The following is a 19,845-nucleotide window of genomic DNA, read 5'->3' as shown; positions in this document are numbered from 1 at the left end:
AATCTTGTGTAATAGTATACCTTATCATATGGCATGCACGTAACAAGAAAATAAAGTTCAATACTACCTCTCCGGTGTTCACCAGTGTTGTTTGTTGTGCTCTTTCTCCTAGAGTCCTCATGCCCTATATTTTCTAGGTAAGGTCCGCATATTAGTTGCCTTTCCCGTTAGCCCTGAACCGTTCGTACATTGATGCTATGTTCCATGTATTACTTATAGTTTCCCTAATCCTTCCATGGCAATATGGCATCTTAAATCTCCTTGTGCTGTTGATCTCTATTTTGGAGTCTCTCTGGTCAAATGTCTTTGAATTACTTATCTCATGCTAGTAGCATTGTTTTCCTTGGCCACAAAAGCTTCCACCACGTAGATATGCCGGTGCGCCCAATTCTCCTCCTCTAAGCTCTAGTTTCATCCTTCCTTACCAAGCATCCTTTTGTTATTTCATCAGTATGTTGTTTATTTGTCGATCAAACTTAGAAGCCAACCTCTTTGAAATCTACCACCTGGTTCAACAACCTATGGTCTAAAAAAATCAACCTCTTGCCTGCTGAATGAACTGGATTCTTGTTATCATTTGTATGTTGCACATGTTCACTACATTGTATACAGAATCTTCCGCATAAAGGATCGTTTATTTAAATATTTGATGGATAACAATGTATGCAACAAAAAAAAAAAGAAAAATAGATTAGATAAACACTGAATTACTGAAACAATATTCAGATTTACAAACAGACTGGCATCCATGAATTAAACAGTAGGACCAGTCTTTTCTTTTGACATAAAGATAACCTGTAAGGTTCTTGGAGAAGAGCACTTTGTTTGGATACTTGCTCCTCCCCTTCTTGCATGTAGCCTCCAGCCAGTCGGTTAAAAGTGATGAACAATGATGAAGTAACCCCAAATAAATACAACATTACATTTACAGAAAACTGCAAGTGGAAATTCGTGTCAATTGCAAGCAAGGAAATGATCATGGAAAGGCATCAAGTGGAGCGTTATTGCTAAATACCATGTAATAAGTAACTAATACCTGAAGTTTCAAAGAGCATTGAGTAGAAAAGGCAGAGGTTCTCATGCAGAGGTTATCTGCATTGGGAGAAGCGACTCTTGCTTTCCACTCATGAAGATAGTCAACTCTGCCGGTGCAACCACCAACTTCAACCACTCCTGTAGCTCTTCACCTTCTACTTTCTCTTTCTCTGTAGAGATGAGGGAAACATTAGCATATCAGAGTAAACTGAACAAGGCTATCAAAACATCCCTGAGTGCTTGCACCAATGCCTAGTGACAAAGAGCTGTCTTAAATCGGAAATTAACTTATATGTACACAATTCATTAAACATACATAATCACACATGCAAAAAATTAAATAAAGAAATAGTTTCCACCAGAGCCATTGCTAAGGGTGCAATTCAGGTTGGCCTGAGTTAGGATTACACTACTTCAGGTTTGGGTCTTTGGGCCAGGCCCATTCAAATTTTGACAAAAGCCGAACCCAAGCCCGCCCAATTTGCACCCCTAGCCATCACACCTTAATTCCTACAAAGAGCATAAATAGATATTAACATTGAATATTTAGTAGTCCTGGTACCACCATAAGTGATTGCCAAAAAATTGGATACCACCATAAGTAAATCTTTTCTGGAAAATGTAATGAAGCTTAAATGGGCAATCATAATGTGATAAATGATTGAATAAAGAATTATTTTGGCCAATAAATTGGATATCCATTGTTACGGATCTGTGTAGTTACCATGCAACCTCCATTATATCCACACCCAAAACAAACTCTATCCAATCATCTCATGATTTTGCTGGTGAGAAGAGCCCCTGTTATGGTTGCCACAGAGGATTGTGGTCTATAAGTATGGTATTGCCTAGACTATGCTCCTGTCTAAATTGTAGAATCACTGAATCAATCAACCTCATCCAGTAAGACTTCAATGGCATTGCATAATTGCCAAAACTACACCAGAAATAACGGAAGAGACTACTTGACCAAATACCTTCCAAATGGGCACCAAGCCCCTCCAATACAGTAGGATTAGCACGGATAACAGAAAGTGCTACATCAAGTGCAGATTGAAGTAATGCTTTGACCTCTCTTTGGACCAGATCCACAAGATGTCCCTGTTATTAAGCCTCTGATCAATCCTTGCAACAAATAAAGCAACAAAAAAAATTAAGGCAACATTAACTAAAAGAAATAAAAGAAAGGACCTGATCTCTTCCCCAAGGAACAGATCCTGAGTCATCAAGCCCACCACTAGAGAGTGTCGCTAATGATACTGGACCTATTGTCTGATTAAGACCATATTCAGCTACTGCTTTATATGCCATGTCTGTTGCCCGCCTAATATCATCAATTGCACCAGTTGATACACGGCCTGAATAAATAACTTCTTCCGCTGCACGTCCTCCAAGAAGAGTAACCAAGCGGCCACGTAACTCATCAATGAAGAGCAAGTATCTGTCCTCACTGGTGGGAGGAATATATGTGAAGCCCAATGCCCCTCCTGATCTGGGTAATATGCTTAGTTTCTGATGACACAAATGCAAAGGATTAGTTACAGATCAAGATAATCCACATGTAGGGCCTAACTAAACCCACAGAACTAGGCATATTCATGAATCTTGACTTGGGATATTTAGTAGAATGGGTTATATTTCCTTATGAAGCAGGACCCAAAGAAAATACTAGATTAAACCATAGGTAAAATGGCTAAGACCTCAACCCAAAATCACTCTATTTAGACCTAAATTCCGTTTTAAAACGGTCCAATGTGATTTTAATGTCACGAGAAAAACCATTTTATTATATATCCAATGAGATAACAGTATACAATTTGGACATGGATATGAGCAGGAACCATTAATGAAAACATCCCAATAAGAGTGGTAAATTGGATAAAGATGGCAAAGATTTCTTATCACTTTCCATCAGCAGATGTCCTATGTGGGTGGCAACTTGTGGCAAACTCTTCTCACTCTAGACCCAAACCCAATATTTCTAAGGTGGATTGTACACACCGAAAACCAGGTCAAGTTCAATTTTGATGGATGCAGCATGGGTAACCTGGGAAGATCAGGCAATAGGAGGTATATTTAGAGACAACTTGGTTCAAATTTAGCCCCACTTTCAGGACCAAAAGTTAATTGTGACTCCACTTGAGCTGAACTAGTAGATGTGTTGTAGGGGCTGAAAATAGGGAAGGCTCTAAACTTAAGGAATTTTATTGTGGAAGGAGATTCTAAGACGGTTGTAAGATATCTGGAGAAAAACAGGCAAGGAACGTTGCAATACAGCCATACTTTGAGAGTGGCAAGACATATAGAAAGGGAACTGGATGTAAACTTCAGATGGGTGCACAGATCAGCAAATAGCTTTTTGCTGATTCTCTAGCAAACAATGGGGCTAATAGGGATAAATTATTCCTGGGACAACCATCTGAATGGTTGCAAAAGTATGAAAAGGGATTAGGTGTAGGGCTGTCAATGAGCCGGGTCCATTGGGCCAGTTCTGGTTCCGGGAACTGGAACCAACAGGTCGGTTAGGTCCTGATATAGGGCCCGATTACTATCGGTTCAGAACCGGTTGCACCTAGTCCAAACCGATTCAGACCCAACCCGATATATATCATATTAAATAAATTATATATACTACACATAAAATATATAATGTATAATATATAGAACATTGAATATATATTAAGCATAAATAATTATTTTTTATTTATTATAATTGAGTCTGTCGGGTCAGACCCGATTGTCCCGAGAACCAATCCGTTCGATTCCGAGTCCAAGAATTACAGACCCTAAAGGGTCCAGTTCTAGTTCCAGATCCTCAACATTTCATGTTGGGTCGGCTCCGGTTACAGCTGGTTCCAACCCAGACCCGACCCGTTGACAGCCCTAATTAGGTGGCAGTTGGCAGCCTAATTTAAGGGTTAACCCTCTTGTACATAACATTCTCTAATTCAATTTTTTATCAGTTTTTTCATTATTTGAAGGATTCAGTAATTTACTTGTATAAATTTGCCTTAAGAAAGGCTTTGTTTTTAAATAAAATTTTGTGATATTTTTTTAAATTCCATTAAGTCCCTTTTTTATAGGCAATTGAAGACTTTATTAATTAAGAAGAAAAATCAAAATATGTATGAGTGTTATGCATCCCAGGTTATGGGCTAGATAAACACCAACCATCTCTTTGTTATATAAAGCATTATATTTGTGCTGGGAAAAAGTTGCTGTCTATTTGCCCCTGATTTTGCCCATGCATCTGCCATTCCATTTTCCACCCTTTGAGCCACCTAAAAGAGACCTCCCTTCCTCTCATCAGCCATCTAATCTCCTTTATGACATGCCTAGAATTGCCATTAATTCTGCCCTTATAGAGTTCCCAACCCTGATGGGTCCTGAAAAATAATGCTAATATTCTACCATTACAGTCCCTAAATACCCCTCCAAGTCCAACTCCAGAAGGATTAGTCTTTAAGTCGTTCCATCTAAATGTTGAAAGTAGTTAAGATTCTTTACATTAGGGACACTAAGGTCCATAATGTGCCACAAAGGAGGAATATGGCTTATAAATTGTGGAAAAGATTTTGCTTTTTGTCTTTTTCCTGGTTAATATTAATTTCAGACACTTCACAGTATTAATTCCCTGGTTCTTTTTTTTTTTCTATAGCACATTATCATTTTTTTAGACACTGAAAATTTCTTAGAGCAAATCATAGGAGACTGCTATCGTTCTACATCCTCCTATTTCTTTCAAGGGTAACCTTTTGACTTTCTTAGCAGTAGGACTATCTCATGAGTAGCATTCAGGTTCCACCACGCAACCTACTCAAGGAAGGTTAGAATCCAATTAAGAAATGGTAATAGGAAATGATATTTTCCCTATATCTAAGAAAATCCAGACCATGAAACTAAAATGCCCTCAGCATGCTAATCAAGTTCCTACATCCTGCTTACATAAACCAAATTAAAAGGCTAAACAACATAATTTGACATCCACAATTTCCTGTTTATTAAGAAGATATCAGTGGACGACAGATATCCAGATATCAGTTCAATTGTGAGATAAACTGATAACAAATATGGAGAATTCTTCGGTTCTTCCAGAAAGCCTGCCTCAAGTCCACTTGCAAGTAAAGAAGATTAGATTGGGAACTTGGAATGATCATGATAAAATAACAACTTTACCTAGATGCAACCAATCAAATGTTATAATCATAATTCATAAATACCAGCAACAAGAGACATATGCAACATGCAGTTTGTAATCCAGAGAAGTGTTTTAAAAGCGAAAGGCGCAAAAAAGGCACAAGGGCCATTTTGTGCCTGAGGCGCAAGGCAAGGCACACGCCTTTTTGAGCCAAGGTGCACAATTTAAAAGAAAAAAAAAAGCTAAAAATTCAAAAAAAAATTATAAAGCATAATGTTAATAAAAATATAAACTTAAGTTTTAAAATAAATGTTTTAAAAAACCTATTATCTAAAATTAAAATACATAAACATAATATGTAAAGCATATTCAAATGAGAATTTAAAAATGAAATCAAACATATAAAACCCGCAATCTCTTTTTTTCTCAATTGCATCAAGTAGCTAATGTGACATTACATTCCTAATTCTACAAGCCGCCTTTGTGCCACACCCCTTGAGGCAAACCCAAACAAGTGCATGTTAGGGTCTTAAATTCTGAGTTTTCACACAAAAAATAATGATTTTATAGTTTTAATTGCTTTTAGGAAGATATTTTATTAGGATGAATGAATGGACAGCATTACCAAATAGGGGTTCCCGAAGCTTCGGTGACTCAAAAAAAGGAAAAAGCGGCAAATTTTCAAAAGGCGCATGCCTGGGCTAAGGCGCAAGGCATACTAGGCGTGCGCCTTTTGAATGGACTGCGCCTAGGACCTGGGCAAGGCGCCTACCCTAAAATGCGCCTCGCCTGTGTGCCTAGGCATGCCTGAGGCACGCCTTTTAAATCACTGATCCAGAGTTGAAATAGGAGACCCAGATTTCAATAATTAGTAAGGCAATACAATGTTTTCTGGTTAACAGACTTACTTCCACACGTGGCTGTCCAGGTAGAAGATTTGCAACAGCAGTTCCAACAACTGCATGACCAGCTTCATGACGTGCAACTACAGCCTTCTCGCTTCCTTGCAACTTTGCATGTTTCTTTTCAATGCCCTAAAGTAAAATCTTGCTTCCAGTTACTTCATAAATCAAACAAGAAATTGAGATGCACTACTGATGTCAAAAATTTATTTCAAGACAGAATTATGTACAATTTAACAAAGATATCTACAAGAGGCATCAAAATGGGCAGTATTTACTTCTAGAATTAAGAAAAGTAAAAAATAAAATAAAATAGCATAAAATAAAAATTTCTTCCCTTCATAGAAACATATAGTATGCACATTGTCATATATGCATATGTAAATGCTGATGGGATAGTGGTTTGGTTTTTGTATGGCTCTCCCTGGTACAGCCTCTAGTTGTAAAGGGTTTTTCTTAATGAAATCCATACTTTTCCTCTTCTCAAAAAAAAAAAAAAAAATCTATACTTTTTTCAAATCAAAAAGAGGGGGAAGGATTGATGCAGTTCCAGTTAGCACTGGCACCTAGCTACATGCCAATAAGGACAAAGATCCCACTCTCTTTTTCATAGGCCCTAAATTCATGAAGATTTCTAAGGCCTGCAACTGAAGCTCATCCCCTTTGTCCAACTCCCATGTCCCAGTCACTAACCTGTAGCCTAATTGTAAAGCCTACTACTGCAGGCCAACATTTTTTTTTATCAATAACAGCACTTTTATTAAAATAGATATGTAAGATACAACCAGAATGGAGGGGTAAAATGTCTTAACCCTCCCTTTCAAACCTGAAAACACATATTACAGGATAGCCCAAAATAAATTAGATCTTCCCACCCCCTGTTTAGCCAAGGAGTTGGTGTTCCTCTTAGCCCATTGAACCCTTATAATCATGTTCTGAGTTAGTTGTTTGATTTTCTTTCTTTCATTTGAGAACTTCCACAGGCTGGACTCTTCCATCTAACAGTCAGTTGGGAATCTCCTTCCACCAGCAGCTTGCTAATATTCAGCTGCTTAGCCCTTTTAACTCCTAAAACTGCCAGGATTTATTTACTAAGAGTCCACATAGAGAATATCCCAAAATATTCTATGTTTTGTCTTTATTTACTATACTTGTTGCCCAAGTTAGTATTTTCCTATTTATTAAGAGAAAAGGCTAATTTTTGGTAACCTCATAGTGAGTAACACCTCAAATCAATGCATGTCCCAACTAAAGCTTCACCTTGCATGCTATTAGTCCAGAATCCTGACTTATTTAACACCCTTGCTATCCTCCATATACATATACGGAGACCTTTATATGATAAAAATATAAGTATTCAATCATAGATCAATAATCAGGTGTGTAAAATATACTTCTAATAACAAGCATAAATGCAGTGGTTGAGTAAAATTCCTATGTATCATGAACAAGTTGTATTATTGAGAATGACAGCAAAAAGAGACTTTTATATTGGTTAACAGATCAAGCATATTTTATTCATTATGAGAAAAAGAATTAGATGGTACAAGAGTAGAGACAGAAAAAAAAAAGAGACTAATGAAAGGCCATCACCCAATGCTAGTCCCGGCTATCTGGGCTCTTGGAAAAAGGGTTGACTGGATAGAGACCTAATATTCAGCATTTTTTTGCATGAAGTGGCCATTATTAGATTTGAAGGAATAGATAGATAGAGGCTTACAGCTATTGAACGCTCCACTGCTCGGATAAAGTCAATTTTCTCCACAACAATTTTGTTTTCTCTTCCCGCCAATAGGGCAGCTTCATTTACCAAATTTGCAAGGTCTGCCCTGTGCAATTTCCAAAATCAGCAAGTCAGTATGGTGAGAAGATTTGTTCCTGATGAAATCTGAGGAATAGGAGAAGGCCCAAACCCAGTAAAACCAGTCGTCATGGAAGCAATATCACTAAGATCCACATCTTCCCCTAAAGGAAGTTCTTTCTTGGACACATGAACTTTCAAAATGGCTTCTCTGCCAAGCTTATCAGGGGTTTCCACCTAAGGAAAGAAAGAAAAGAAAAAGAAAGGGGGAACTGACAAATTATTCTTCCAAAGAACTTTGAAACTGAAAGAAAATGATTTTCATACAAATGAAGAAAACAAACCATGACAACACGATCAAATCTCCCAGGCCGGCGAAGTGCAGGATCCAAGACATCTGCGCGATTAGTTGCTCCGAGGACAATCACTGCACTGTTGCTGTCAAATCCATCCATTTCCTGCAGTGGAATGTGGACAATATTAAGTTTAACCATTAAAAATATCCATGGTAAAAGATACTCTGTAAGCAAAACAGAAACATTCCCAGGCATCTTACAGTAAGCAACTGGTTTAGTGTCTGCTCTCGCTCATCATTGCTGACAATGCGGAATCGACCATCACGGCTTTTGGCTACAGCATCGATCTGCAGAAAATAAAAATGTGACTCGTTATCCAGGGAGCTTCAAAACTTAACCAACATGGAGAGGGGAAAAAACTTTGTGATTCTGACCTCATCAATGAATATTATTGAGGGGGCTTCTTTTTTGGCTCTTGCAAAGAGATCTCTTACACGAGAGGCTCCCATACCAACATACAATTCTACAAACTCACTGGCCGAACAACTTATAAAGGGAACTTCAGCTTCCCCAGCTACAGCCTTTGCCAGAAGAGTCTTACCCGTCCCAGGAAGACCTACCTGCAAGAACAATAATTAAACAGTTGCTAGTGGACATGGTACACATGCCATGAGATGGCCATTTGATATGTTAGCTTTATCAATCAGAAGGTTACAATCAAACTCACAATATATCTCTTGGTAGAAAACCATGGAACAGTGAGTCCAAACCCTTCAAGAATACTGGAGACACTGGTAAGCTATTACACCTAGATGCTTTTACAAGGGTTCCATATCATGTTGGATACTTTAATTTTTATTGTAATTTCTGTACCCAACATAGTGCCTACCCACATTGTTTGCTAAGAAAGAAGTAAAAGAATAACCAAAAAAGAAATAAAACCTTACCAAGAGAACCCCCCGAGGGGGACGAGCACCAAGTCGTATATACCTGTCTGGATTCCTAAGAAATTCCTGCCAAACAAATATCAGCACATAAACAACATTTCCCATGTTCTTGAGTGGAAATCTTTGTTCATGAATAGTAGGAGTCTGCAATCATCATTAAAATCTACATAAAATGTCTAGAATACCACAATTTCTTCTAGCTCTTCCTTAGCCTCATCAACCCCAGCTACATCAGAAAAGGTGACAGTTTCACCATGTTCAGAAACCTTGGCTCCACCAGCACCCCCAGACTTGCGGCTCCTCAGCTGCCCAGCTGTATGCTGTAACCATGTATACATATACTTTCAGAAAGAATTGAGGTGTGGTTATCTTGAGGTAATAAAAGAGGTGAAACGTCCATTCACACCTGAGAAAAGCTTACAGGGAACCGATGAAGAAGTCCTGCAAGTACAGCAATATAGAAGACAGCAATCTGTAAAGAGTAAAGACAAGAGGAAAGTCAGATACACAAATTCTATGAATTTCCAAAAACTATTCATATGTGTTGCTCAAAGCATTCAAACATGCTAAAAGAATAAAAATAATCTATTGTCCACCCCAAGTTGTCAAAACACTCCTTATATATATTGATGGCTGAGTACAAAACTTATAAAGTAAAAAGCTGGTGGCAGCTAGCTAAGCACACCATCAACAACCAATAAACTGCTTACACAATATTAACCAAAACTTTGACCTGCCAAAGTTTTATGTTGCTTACTAACCAATAGCTAAGTACAACTTATGTTGCTTATATATAAGTAAAAAGAAGAGGCAAATACAACCTAGAGAGATGTTGAGGAAACACCTCCAAAAAAAGCTAAAGAACAACATATAAGTATATATATATATGCAACATAAGTTTCATTAAATTAAATTATGCTAACAATACAATTCAGTACTGGAATGCATCCCAATCTCCCTTTTTTTGAGAAAAAATAACCAAATTTCATTAGAAAAAGAAGTACATGAGAAGAAGTACAGTACAGAGGGGGAGCCCCAAAAGCTTACAAAGGAGGAAGGCTATCACTATACAAAAACTCCAAAAGAGCACCAAATTTAGCTATGCCAACTGCAATGGGGTTTAGCTCCCTTGGAATCCAAATCAGGTTTGCATTTAAACAATCCAGAGAGTCCCTAGCCTCTGTAAAATAATGACTCAATCTCCAAGGTCCACCCTCCTTGTCCCTTATCCATTCTATGCATCCCAGTCTCCTTTCAATTTACAATCAAGACCATATTACAATTCTGCCCAGAAAATCTGCTCTCTATATACCCCTCACTTTTCTAGTGCATCATCCAACCCATTTACAGTTCTCTTGACCCATCTGAAAGTAGTTCCCACCACTTTAGCTTGACTGCCTATATCTCCCTTATGATTTGTCTACAAACCCAAGCACCAGAACTGTTGCAGCTCATCCAAGAGATGACTAGCTTTGAGTCACCTCCCACCTCCACCTGTTGAAGCCCAAGTTGTTTGGCCATTCTCAGCCCTTGTAGTAATGACATAACTTCAGCTTTTAAGGAGTCTCCCAATTGGTCCTGAATACATTGCCATAACCCAGCCATTTTCATCCGTAAGTACATATAGAGTTTCAAGATGTTATCACCATCACCAATATGAAGGTGACTGTCTGGTAATGAAATGAAAATTATATCTGTATACTTAAAGGCAATCACCCAATGTCCCAGCTATCTGGTAACTTGGGAGGGGTTGACTGGAAATGGATCTAACATTTGGCTTTTTTTTGGCACAAAGTGGCTGCTATCAGGCTCAAACCAATGTTCTCAGTTCTCACACTTGTCACTTGTCAGCCCAAGATTTTACCATTACACCAAGTGTGACCTCTAAAGTAATATGATTTCAGTTCTACCTGAACTGCTCAGATGACATTGACTAAAAAGGAAAACATCAAATATATAGAGTTTCAAGATGTTATCATCTTATGGAAATGGAAGTGATTGACTGCCCTATTGCAGTAATAAAATGAAAATTATATGAGTACACATCTACATGATAAAATACATCTTTATGAAATTGTAATATGATGTGGGAGCAAAGAATTCAAAATTAGAGTTTTCTAAAATTCTCGTGTATTTTAACTTTTAGGCAGCAGTGTATTTTGTCATTTTATATATTTTCTGTAAGGTTCAACCAAGGTTTAGGATATTTGAGTTGAAATATGAAAGTAACATTATTATAATTTCTATTTTTTTTAGTTTAATGGCCAACAGTGTGAACCTATTGAGTGTGTGTTTGTGTGTTATGAATGCAAAACATGGCTAATGAATGAATTGAGTAATTTTGAGTTTTCAGCCTTTTCCATGCAGAGAGTTAATCCCACAAACCTCAGAGTGATTTGGGCGCCTGTTGAGTAATTCTCAATTTCTTCTCTCTTCTTCTTTCTTTATCTTATTTTCTCTACAAGATTCCTAGTTCCACACTTTCAACACCTTATAGCCATTGAAAACCTGGGAAAAGTTTCCAACCGTAGTTCAACATTTTCACAGAGCTGAAGTTGATAATAGGTACATGTTCCCGAGAGTTCCATCACAAACCCAGCTTTCACAAGTTTGTTAAGGAGAGAAACTTTTCTCTTTCAATCCCCACCCCCTAGAGTGGATGAAAACCCATTCTAATCCATCCAACCATATTAGTTGATAGCATAAACAATCCCCTAAAAGAGCTTCAGGATGTTCTAAGCTTAACCCTAATTTCTCAATTTTCTCCAAATTCTCTCATAATAGACTAGAATATCCACATTTTTGTGCCCAACCTTCTTCCAATGTTTTCACGTTAGGTCATCTCATAAGTTTCTATCACCTATCACCTTTTAGCCTACCAAATTTCATCAAAAAATTCCTTTTGTGCAAAACATGCATGACATAGTTGTCAAGGCAACGCCTAGGCGACAAGTGCCTTTGGAGGCTCACCTCGCCTAATCGCCAAGACGCCAAGCAGTGTTCTACAGTGTCATAAAAAGATATTATACTCTTAATTTGTTGAGGTTATAGTTATAAAATAGACATTTTTAAACTAAATTATTCATTTTGTGTGTTTATATACACTATTTTCATTTTATTATTTTCTTTTTGTTAGGGTTTAATCAACACAAACATAACCAACAAAGAAGCAACTCCATGAGCGCTAACGTGCTCAAGCCATTGCGCTAACAGCATGATGAAAAACTACAGCGCAACAAACAACGGATTGAGCGCTAGCGGGCGCTAACGTGCAGCCAGTGCAACGGCAGCGCGCGCAGTTTTTCATCATGCTGTTAGCGCAGCAGGTACTTTTGAACGGATGCGCACAGCCCTCAAAGACTAAAAAACCTGAACCAATAAGGAAGAACTTAGGGTCCGTTTGGTTCAGAATCAGAATGGTCCATTCCCATAGTCTGTTTGGTTCAGACGGGAATGAGAATGAGAATTAAAATCAGCAGGAATGGGATTTCATTCCCAAGGGAGGGGCAGGGAATGGACATTCCCTCAAATGGGGGAATGCCATTCCAGTAGGAATGGGAATGGGATTCCGATTCCGCCCAACCAAACAGTTGGAATCAGAATAGCCCATTCCAATTCCGATTCCAGACCCCTATTCCTGCAAACCAAACGGACTCTTAAAATGTTGTCTAGTCAACACAATTTCTTCTTCCACCTTTGCTTTTCTTCTTTTCCAATAACAGAAATAGGGGTTCAGCCCCTATATTTTTTGAATTTTATTTTCTTCTTTTTCTTCTCATGAATATGTTGGAATATGTTGATTTTCTATACTTCAACATGAAGTTTATACTTTTCATATGAAAATTATGGATAATTATTAAGGAAATATAGTTATGGAACCTAGGGAACTACCCTAGGATACATTTTTTTACTTAAAAAATCCATCGCCTAGGCATCTAGGCGCCCCCTGTAGCCTAGCCTCACCTTGGCACCTTGAAAACTATGATGCACAAAATGTAGGGATGGAAATTTTCCCCATCCCCATCGGGTACCCAGCCTCCCTGACCCAATGGGGTCAGGGATGGAGATTGCCTTTGCAGGGTGGGGATCGGGGATTTGGGTCCCCCAGGGAACCCATCTCTGTCGAGGATTGGGGATGGAGGATAACTTTTATCCCTGATGGGGATCGAGGTCAAGGACAGGGCTTTATTTCAAAGTTGGGGTCGGGGACAGGAAATATGATCCCTACCCCAAACCCACCCCATTGCCATTCCTAACGAAACACTACCAAACTTGGCCACCCCTATATATTGTCATTCTAAGCATTCACATAAAATTTCATCAAAAAAACCACCCCTAAAGCTGGTTCTTAAATCCACACACAAGGTCTCTTCCAGGTAGGAATGCAACTTGGGTCAGGTTGGTTGATCATTTGTTAAATTTTGAATGGGCCCATGCCTAATGTAATTAAAATTCTTCAAATCAAGCAACCTGATTTGCACCCTACTCTAGGTCACAAAAACCACTCTACCCATCTTCCAATGTGATATCTCCTATGTCCTATTCTCTATGCCCAAAAGGCGGAAACGCATAACCAGATCTATCAAGAACAAGCAGACATTTACAGATAAAAGCAACTACCTCCAACCCCTGATTCCAGCTTGTACCTTGTACCAAGAGAAGAAAAGGTTGAACCCATTTTGCTAACAAAGAAGGCACGCTAGTGATACTAGGCCACGGCATATCTTGTACATACTATTCCTTTAATCAAAGTAATAAAGAACCACAATTATAGATCAAAACAAAATATTCTGAAGCCATCCAAAACAAAACTGTCTTCAGTTGGGAAGGATTGCAAGAATTCTAAGAATAGTTCCTATGGTAAGGGGTAAAGGACAAAAATAGATCACATCTAATTGATTGTAAAGGAAATTTAGGTATAAAGCCAGTGAAACAGTGAGACTTATAAATGATGCCTTACTTCAGAAATGGCTTTGGAGGCTCAGTAAAATGGTAAGAAACTAAATTTCAACAAGTAGCATGTAAGGGATAAGTTGATGGAAAATTATTCCCCGGGAAACATTACTTTTAATGTAGGTGTAGGCAACCAGGTTCAGTTCTGGCCTCTGGGAAGAAAGCCATCGCAGTAGTACTCCCCGAACACTTAATACTACTGATATGTATTGGATAAGACAAGTCAAAAACGTTCATGGATGTATGCTCATATGTCACTATAAACATTACTACAAACACAAGCCAATGGCAGTCTGTTAGTTAGAGGACTACCAATCAGTTCATCTTTGATAGATCTCTCTATCCTTCTATTAATTCATCATATCTGATGAAAATTTCAAAGCACAGTTTCATCTCCAACAAATTATTCTGCATATACCAGATAGAAAGATAAAGATAGTGTCATAATTTTTTTTTGATAAGTAAAGATTATGTCATAATTACTTCCTAGATGTTTCAATAAAATAATGAGATTACGTATCATTTTTCCCATTACAATGAAAATACTTCATATAAAATGAGGCAAGAATATCACATGAACTTACCAAAGCAGAGTTCAGAAATCCACCTGAACGCTTATCCGGAGACCCAAACTCAACATCATTCTCAAGCATTTTCTCGTATGGAGTTTTTATATCATCTGGACGAGTAGTTGTATAAATAATTCGCTTTGTTGGAGCTACGTTTCGTATTAATGCCTCCTTGTCCTGTAATTTATTAAAGCCACCGACATCACTTTCCAGAGTACCCGGTTCAGTTTTCAACCTGAACATGATATGAACTCCGTCAACCTCCACTTTCTGCACCTGATTATTGTTGATTTTGCTCAAGAAATCACTATAAGGAACACTCACAAATGTCGTCGGGGTCCTTGGCTCCGACCCCGGCAAAGGAATCCCTGGCCGAAGCAATCTCATCACGAACATAACAATCCCCAGTTGCAGAAGCAATATCCCAATCTCCTGAGCCTGAATTATCGGCTTCCATTGCCACTTCCCTCCCTTCCACCACCCACCTTTCCCGTGCTTCTCTCTACGAGGCGAGGTCTGCGACGAAGAAGTCGAAGTCGGAGATGGATTACTACCTCCTTTGTTCTCGTTCGTCTTCCCCTCATTCTTCTCATTCGAACTAGTCTTCGAATCGCTATCTTGCTCGCAAGAGCTATTCGCCCGAGTTCTCCTCTCTATCCACCTCTGGCTCCTCCAAAAACTTCCCCAAACATCAAATCCATCAAGACTCCTCCAAACCCTAGATTGCCTGTGCAGACTAATCGAAGAAAACGAAGACGAATTCACACCAAACCTAGCCGGTTTCAGAGGAAAAACCCTCCATCGACCACGATAAAAATTCAAACGCGTGATTTCCTTTGCATTGCAATTCGATTTTGTATAGATTTTCCGATAAGTTATAGACTGCAAGGATTCGATCGCCGGCATTTGGTAGACCTGAAAGAGAGAAAGAACACGAAACTATATCCTTCGGTTTTAATGGATTGAAACAATCAATTGTTGCCAGCAGGAACATAGAGAGATGTTGAGAGATAAGAGGCAGCATGGGAAGTTCAAGCAGAGTCATGAGGAAACCTCCACCGTTTGATTCAGCTTTCCAAGACATAGACGTTAGCGTTATCTGTTCTGCGGCTCCTTAGGCTTTGGGTAATGATCATGCGGAAGTGGTCACGCTGAGTGAACCGTGTGATCCCTAACGTGTTTGTTGTTGATTGGCCGAAAATTGGTGAAATTTAGGGCCCGTTTGGCTGGCGGATAGGATTGTAATTGGGATTTCTTGATGCCTGTTTGGTTCAGTCAAGAATTAAAATCAGAATTACATTCCTAATGTTTATTTGGTTCATTTGAGAATTGAAATTGGATTTTGATTGTTATTGTTTTGTTCAACTAGAGGATGGAATCAGAATGAGCCAAAATTTCTAAATTTACCCCTATTAATAATTGTTAAGGCTACACTTGGAACTGGTGTAAATACAAAACTCCATTAATGGAAATAAAGAACGCTCAAATGTGCCATCGTAAAAAGCGAACCAGTCGAATGAATGTTTTATTCTCTTGTTTGTTTGGTAAAACAATGTAAAACCAAGTGGATTTCAACGAAATCTTCTTCTATTCTGATCTACATGCTCTTTGAAAACCAAGTGGGGTTTTACTTTTACATCGATTTTTTTTATATAATTTTCACATCGATTCTCGATGTAAAAGTATCTTTAAACAAGATAAATTTACATTCCATCCAAATACATACAAAACTGACCCATAGTGTAAAACTACACCGAACCAAGTTTTACACCACAAATAAACACTACCTAATAGTTGCAAGGGTGGATTAAAAAAAAATAGAGAAAGCATTACTAAGAGGGAAAGAAAGAGGGTGAAATCCAAATCTCTATTGGACTAGCATCAATTTGGAAGAAGAGGAGGAAAAAGGAGAAGGGAGGAAGAATAGGGATATACTAATGCCAACTACCAACAGTATTAATAGTGGCATGGACAAAAGAGGGGAGGAAGAGGAGGGAGAGAAAGAAGAAGAAGAAAAAGAAAAAGAAAAAGGAATAAAAAGAAGAATAAAAAAAATAGAAAAGATATAGGGGGAAGGACAATAGACCGATGACTAATTTGGATGGAGGAACACCTACGAGGCTATGAAAACTTGGTCGATTAAGACTTTGGATCCAAGGAGGGGCATTTTATTCGTCGGGAAAAAAAATATATATATATAGAAGAGGAAGGCAAAATGAGAATTGAATTTGGGGGTGAGAATGGCAATTCCCTACGTGGGAAATTTCCATTCTACCTAAAACGGGGAATGAGAATCTCATTCTAATCAATCAAACAGTTGGAATCCGAGTGGGCCATATTTTGATTTCAATACCGCCGCTGTCTATTTCAACAAAACAAACAGAACCTTAGCTATATTAGCTTTACAAACTGTTTGCCCAATTTCTGATGGACACGCTAGGAATGATATCATCTACTCAGCGTGACCGCTTCTGCTGAATCATTCTTTCTCATGACTTTTTTCTGACGGACGTTTGTTTCACCATGATGGTAGAATTTTGGACAAGACCATACGTGTATAATCGCCCACGTACCTCGCAAAAATTTAGGAATTCACATCAGCCTTACAAGGGCGCAGTACATTCCAACCCAACCCTGCATTGGGAATATCTCCCAATGATGAGATATTATTAGAAGATGTTCCTAATATAGGGTTGGGATGTAATAAGATTATATATTTTGTATTATTCCTTTCAAACTGAGCGTTACATTCCAACCCAACCCGACCATTATACTGGTGCGTTTTTTCCTCTTCATTTTTTTTATTTGCATTTCCCCAACCTGTTATATGTATTTCCCCAACCCATAAAGCAGAAAATGAAAATCCACTCTTCTCTTCCTGATTCCCCTCTTGGTTTCCTTCTTTCTCTTCGACAACGGAGCTTCCGCCATGCTACTCGGCGACTGGCAACCCATTCATGATGTGAATGACCCACATGTCCAAGAGATCTGGCAGTTTACCATCGCTAAGTACAACAAGGATGCCAAAACCAACCTCCAGTTCCAAAAGGTGGTGCGGGGTGAGACCCAAGTGGTCGCCGAATTCAATTATTGGCTTATACAAATGTAAAAAAAAAAATAGAGTAGATGGAAGAGAGCAAAAAACGCGCTGAGGGGAGAGTATGTGTGGGAAGACAGCTGGCGGCCTCCCATTGTGTGGGACGTTTTCTCAAACCAAGCCTTATGTTTATCCAAATTGCTTTGGGTCCATCCACCTCTACGCTATGGCAATTGACATTGTCTCCAAGTCTCCAGGCCCTTGTAATAATGTAATAATTTCAACGAGGAAGTTACAGATCGCCTACTCGCTTAATTTGAATACGTGGCAATTGGTTTCAATGGACCGAAACACGTAGGCCATGGTACCACGTGGCAAGAGTTTTGAACTGAAGCAGGTGAGGCCTCATCAAATTCGTTCAACATGGAAGCAATGCATATGTGGCTTGATCGAGATACTTCCACGATGGCTTTTTTTTCCATTTTGTTTTACCTTGAGAACCTAGAGGCCTGAAATCAATAACATGGTAGCTTGCCGGCAGAGAAATTTTTAATATAATCACACCTGTTTTGGTAATTTTTCCTATATTATTTTCTTTGCTTTCTAAATTTTAAACTTTTTATTATTTGTGGTGTCAAATTTATAAAAATGAAAAAGGCATTCTTATTTGTGCTGATCGCGTCTTGAGACCCAAGAATGGTATAGACAAGCTTGTCTTTCGGTTTGTTGTGTAGTGTTTTGTGGGAATCAATGATAAATATCCTCCTGAACGTTAATTTCTAAAAATATTTTTATTCAGTTTTTATATATTATAATTCCCTAAATTACCTTTTTTTATTTATTTGACTGCTTTATTATTCGATTAATTTTCTAAATATAAGATTAAGGCCCTCTTGGTTGCTCTAATAGATTCTTGCAAATTTCTGGCCGAATTTAATATTTAAACTAACTGATAGAGGTTTCTTTATCATAGATATAAATTTATGGTTATGCTTAGTTTTGCCTGATTTATTGGAGAAATGAGTGGATAGTTTTATATATTTTAAGATGAAGAGAGACATTCACAGCAATGATTCTTGTTATTTTAGTTGGTTTCGTTTGAAAAATGGATGTATTTTTTTGTCAACTAGGATTTAAGAGAAAATGGTGACAAGAAAAATAAAAAAGTTTAGGTAGGCATTTGGGTAATTTGACACATTCTCTCACTTGACTTAACGGTTAGAGGGTACTTTTCGCAAAATAAAAGTTTAGAGGGTCTTTGTACAAATGAAAGTTCATGGGGCATTTACAATGGGGTCTTTATAATTTACCTTAAAAAAATCCGCTTGCAAAGAATATTATAACCTTTACTTGGTAAGCAGCCATTTAATGCTAATTGAATAATGGAAGATGATTCTTTTTAGCACAAATGAAAACTCCACCATAAATGGCATAATTAAATCTCCTATTCAAATTATTATATATCCAACCTGTTCAGGGTATGGAGTTGTTTATCAATTCACTTTATATAATTTTAAGGGTAAAGTATTTAAGGATAAATTATAAAGACTCCCTGTATTATGAGGTCCGTGACAAAGACTCTCTGTATTTTGTTTTGTGATAAAGACCCCTTTGTATTATGACCGTGAGATAAAAACCCTTTTTCGTTAGATCTGTTATTACAATATTTTTTAATTCTCATACTACCCTTGGAAGAAAAATACTGTTCATCTTCCCCAATCTCACGATACATGAATAATGCAGACTTTCAAAGTCCTCTCATTCTTTCCCCCGATCTCTCTTCTTCCCCTTCTTGTTTTTCTTTGGTGCATAGGCTGAGTTCGGTTCTCTGTTCCAATCAGAACAAGTCGTTCCGTATAGAACGACCGCGGCTTGTTCTCTACGTTCTCTGTTCCCACTCATACAAGGCGTCGACGGATTGTTCTACACGAAAAAAAAAGGGAAAGCTACAAATCAAAGAAAATCAAACCCCAAATAATTAAATTAAAAGAAAAAAAGCCTCCGATGTGTATTGGAAATGAATTCAAGGTGTTGGTTGTTGTGGAGAAAACGATCAGAACCTGTCGGGATTCATGATTAACATCACACTAATAATTTCAGTGGATTGACAGACCATGAATTTCATCGTCACCTCGTCTTCCCCCAACATCCATCAACACACCATTAA

At 38.1% G+C, this 19,845-nt stretch overlaps 1 protein-coding gene and 1 non-coding gene across 2 annotated transcripts; both read right to left on the bottom strand.

Annotated features, from left to right (window-relative positions):
* Nucleotides 1-609: 609 nt before the first annotated feature.
* Nucleotides 610-15,705, bottom strand: LOC104596989 (ATP-dependent zinc metalloprotease FTSH 9, chloroplastic-like). Its single transcript, XM_088897294.1, has 14 exons — nt 14,657-15,705; nt 9,526-9,591; nt 9,305-9,439; nt 9,120-9,185; nt 8,607-8,792; nt 8,433-8,519; nt 8,221-8,334; nt 7,989-8,113; nt 7,796-7,904; nt 6,082-6,207; nt 2,227-2,547; nt 2,013-2,136; nt 1,037-1,205; nt 610-935 (listed from the first exon to the last, which is right to left on the bottom strand). Exons 1-13 carry the CDS (start codon nt 15,545-15,547, stop codon nt 1,078-1,080), a joined length of 2,478 nt encoding a protein of 825 aa, XP_088753420.1. The 5' UTR covers nt 15,548-15,705; the 3' UTR covers nt 610-935; nt 1,037-1,077.
* A 4,022-nt stretch (nt 15,706-19,727) lies between these two features.
* Nucleotides 19,728-19,814, bottom strand: LOC148801961 (small nucleolar RNA snoR14). Its single transcript, XR_016083319.1, has one exon. It is a non-coding gene; the product is annotated as a small nucleolar RNA snoR14 (small nucleolar RNA).
* Nucleotides 19,815-19,845: the final 31 nt, after the last annotated feature.

The sequence above is a fragment of the Nelumbo nucifera genome, chromosome 2 (genome assembly GCF_055504915.1).
Source record: "Nelumbo nucifera cultivar China Antique chromosome 2, China Antique-T2T, whole genome shotgun sequence".
Lineage (NCBI taxonomy): Eukaryota > Viridiplantae > Streptophyta > Magnoliopsida > Proteales > Nelumbonaceae > Nelumbo > Nelumbo nucifera.
Note: the sequence above shows the minus strand (reverse complement) of the source record. Positions and strands in the feature narration are given on the sequence as shown.

Excerpts from the sequence above, each read along its gene's own strand:
- LOC104596989 (XM_088897294.1), bottom strand. The coding sequence starts at position 15,547 with ATGCCGGCGATCGAATCCTTGCAGTCTATAACTTATCGGAAAATCTAT. Across the intron at positions 8,793-9,119 it reads CCCCTCGGGGGGTTCTCTTG|GTAGGTCTTCCTGGGACGGG; the intron begins GTAAGGTTTTAT and ends TTGTTCTTGCAG. Across the intron at positions 8,520-8,606 it reads CAATAATATTCATTGATGAG|ATCGATGCTGTAGCCAAAAG; the intron begins GTCAGAATCACA and ends TATTTTCTGCAG.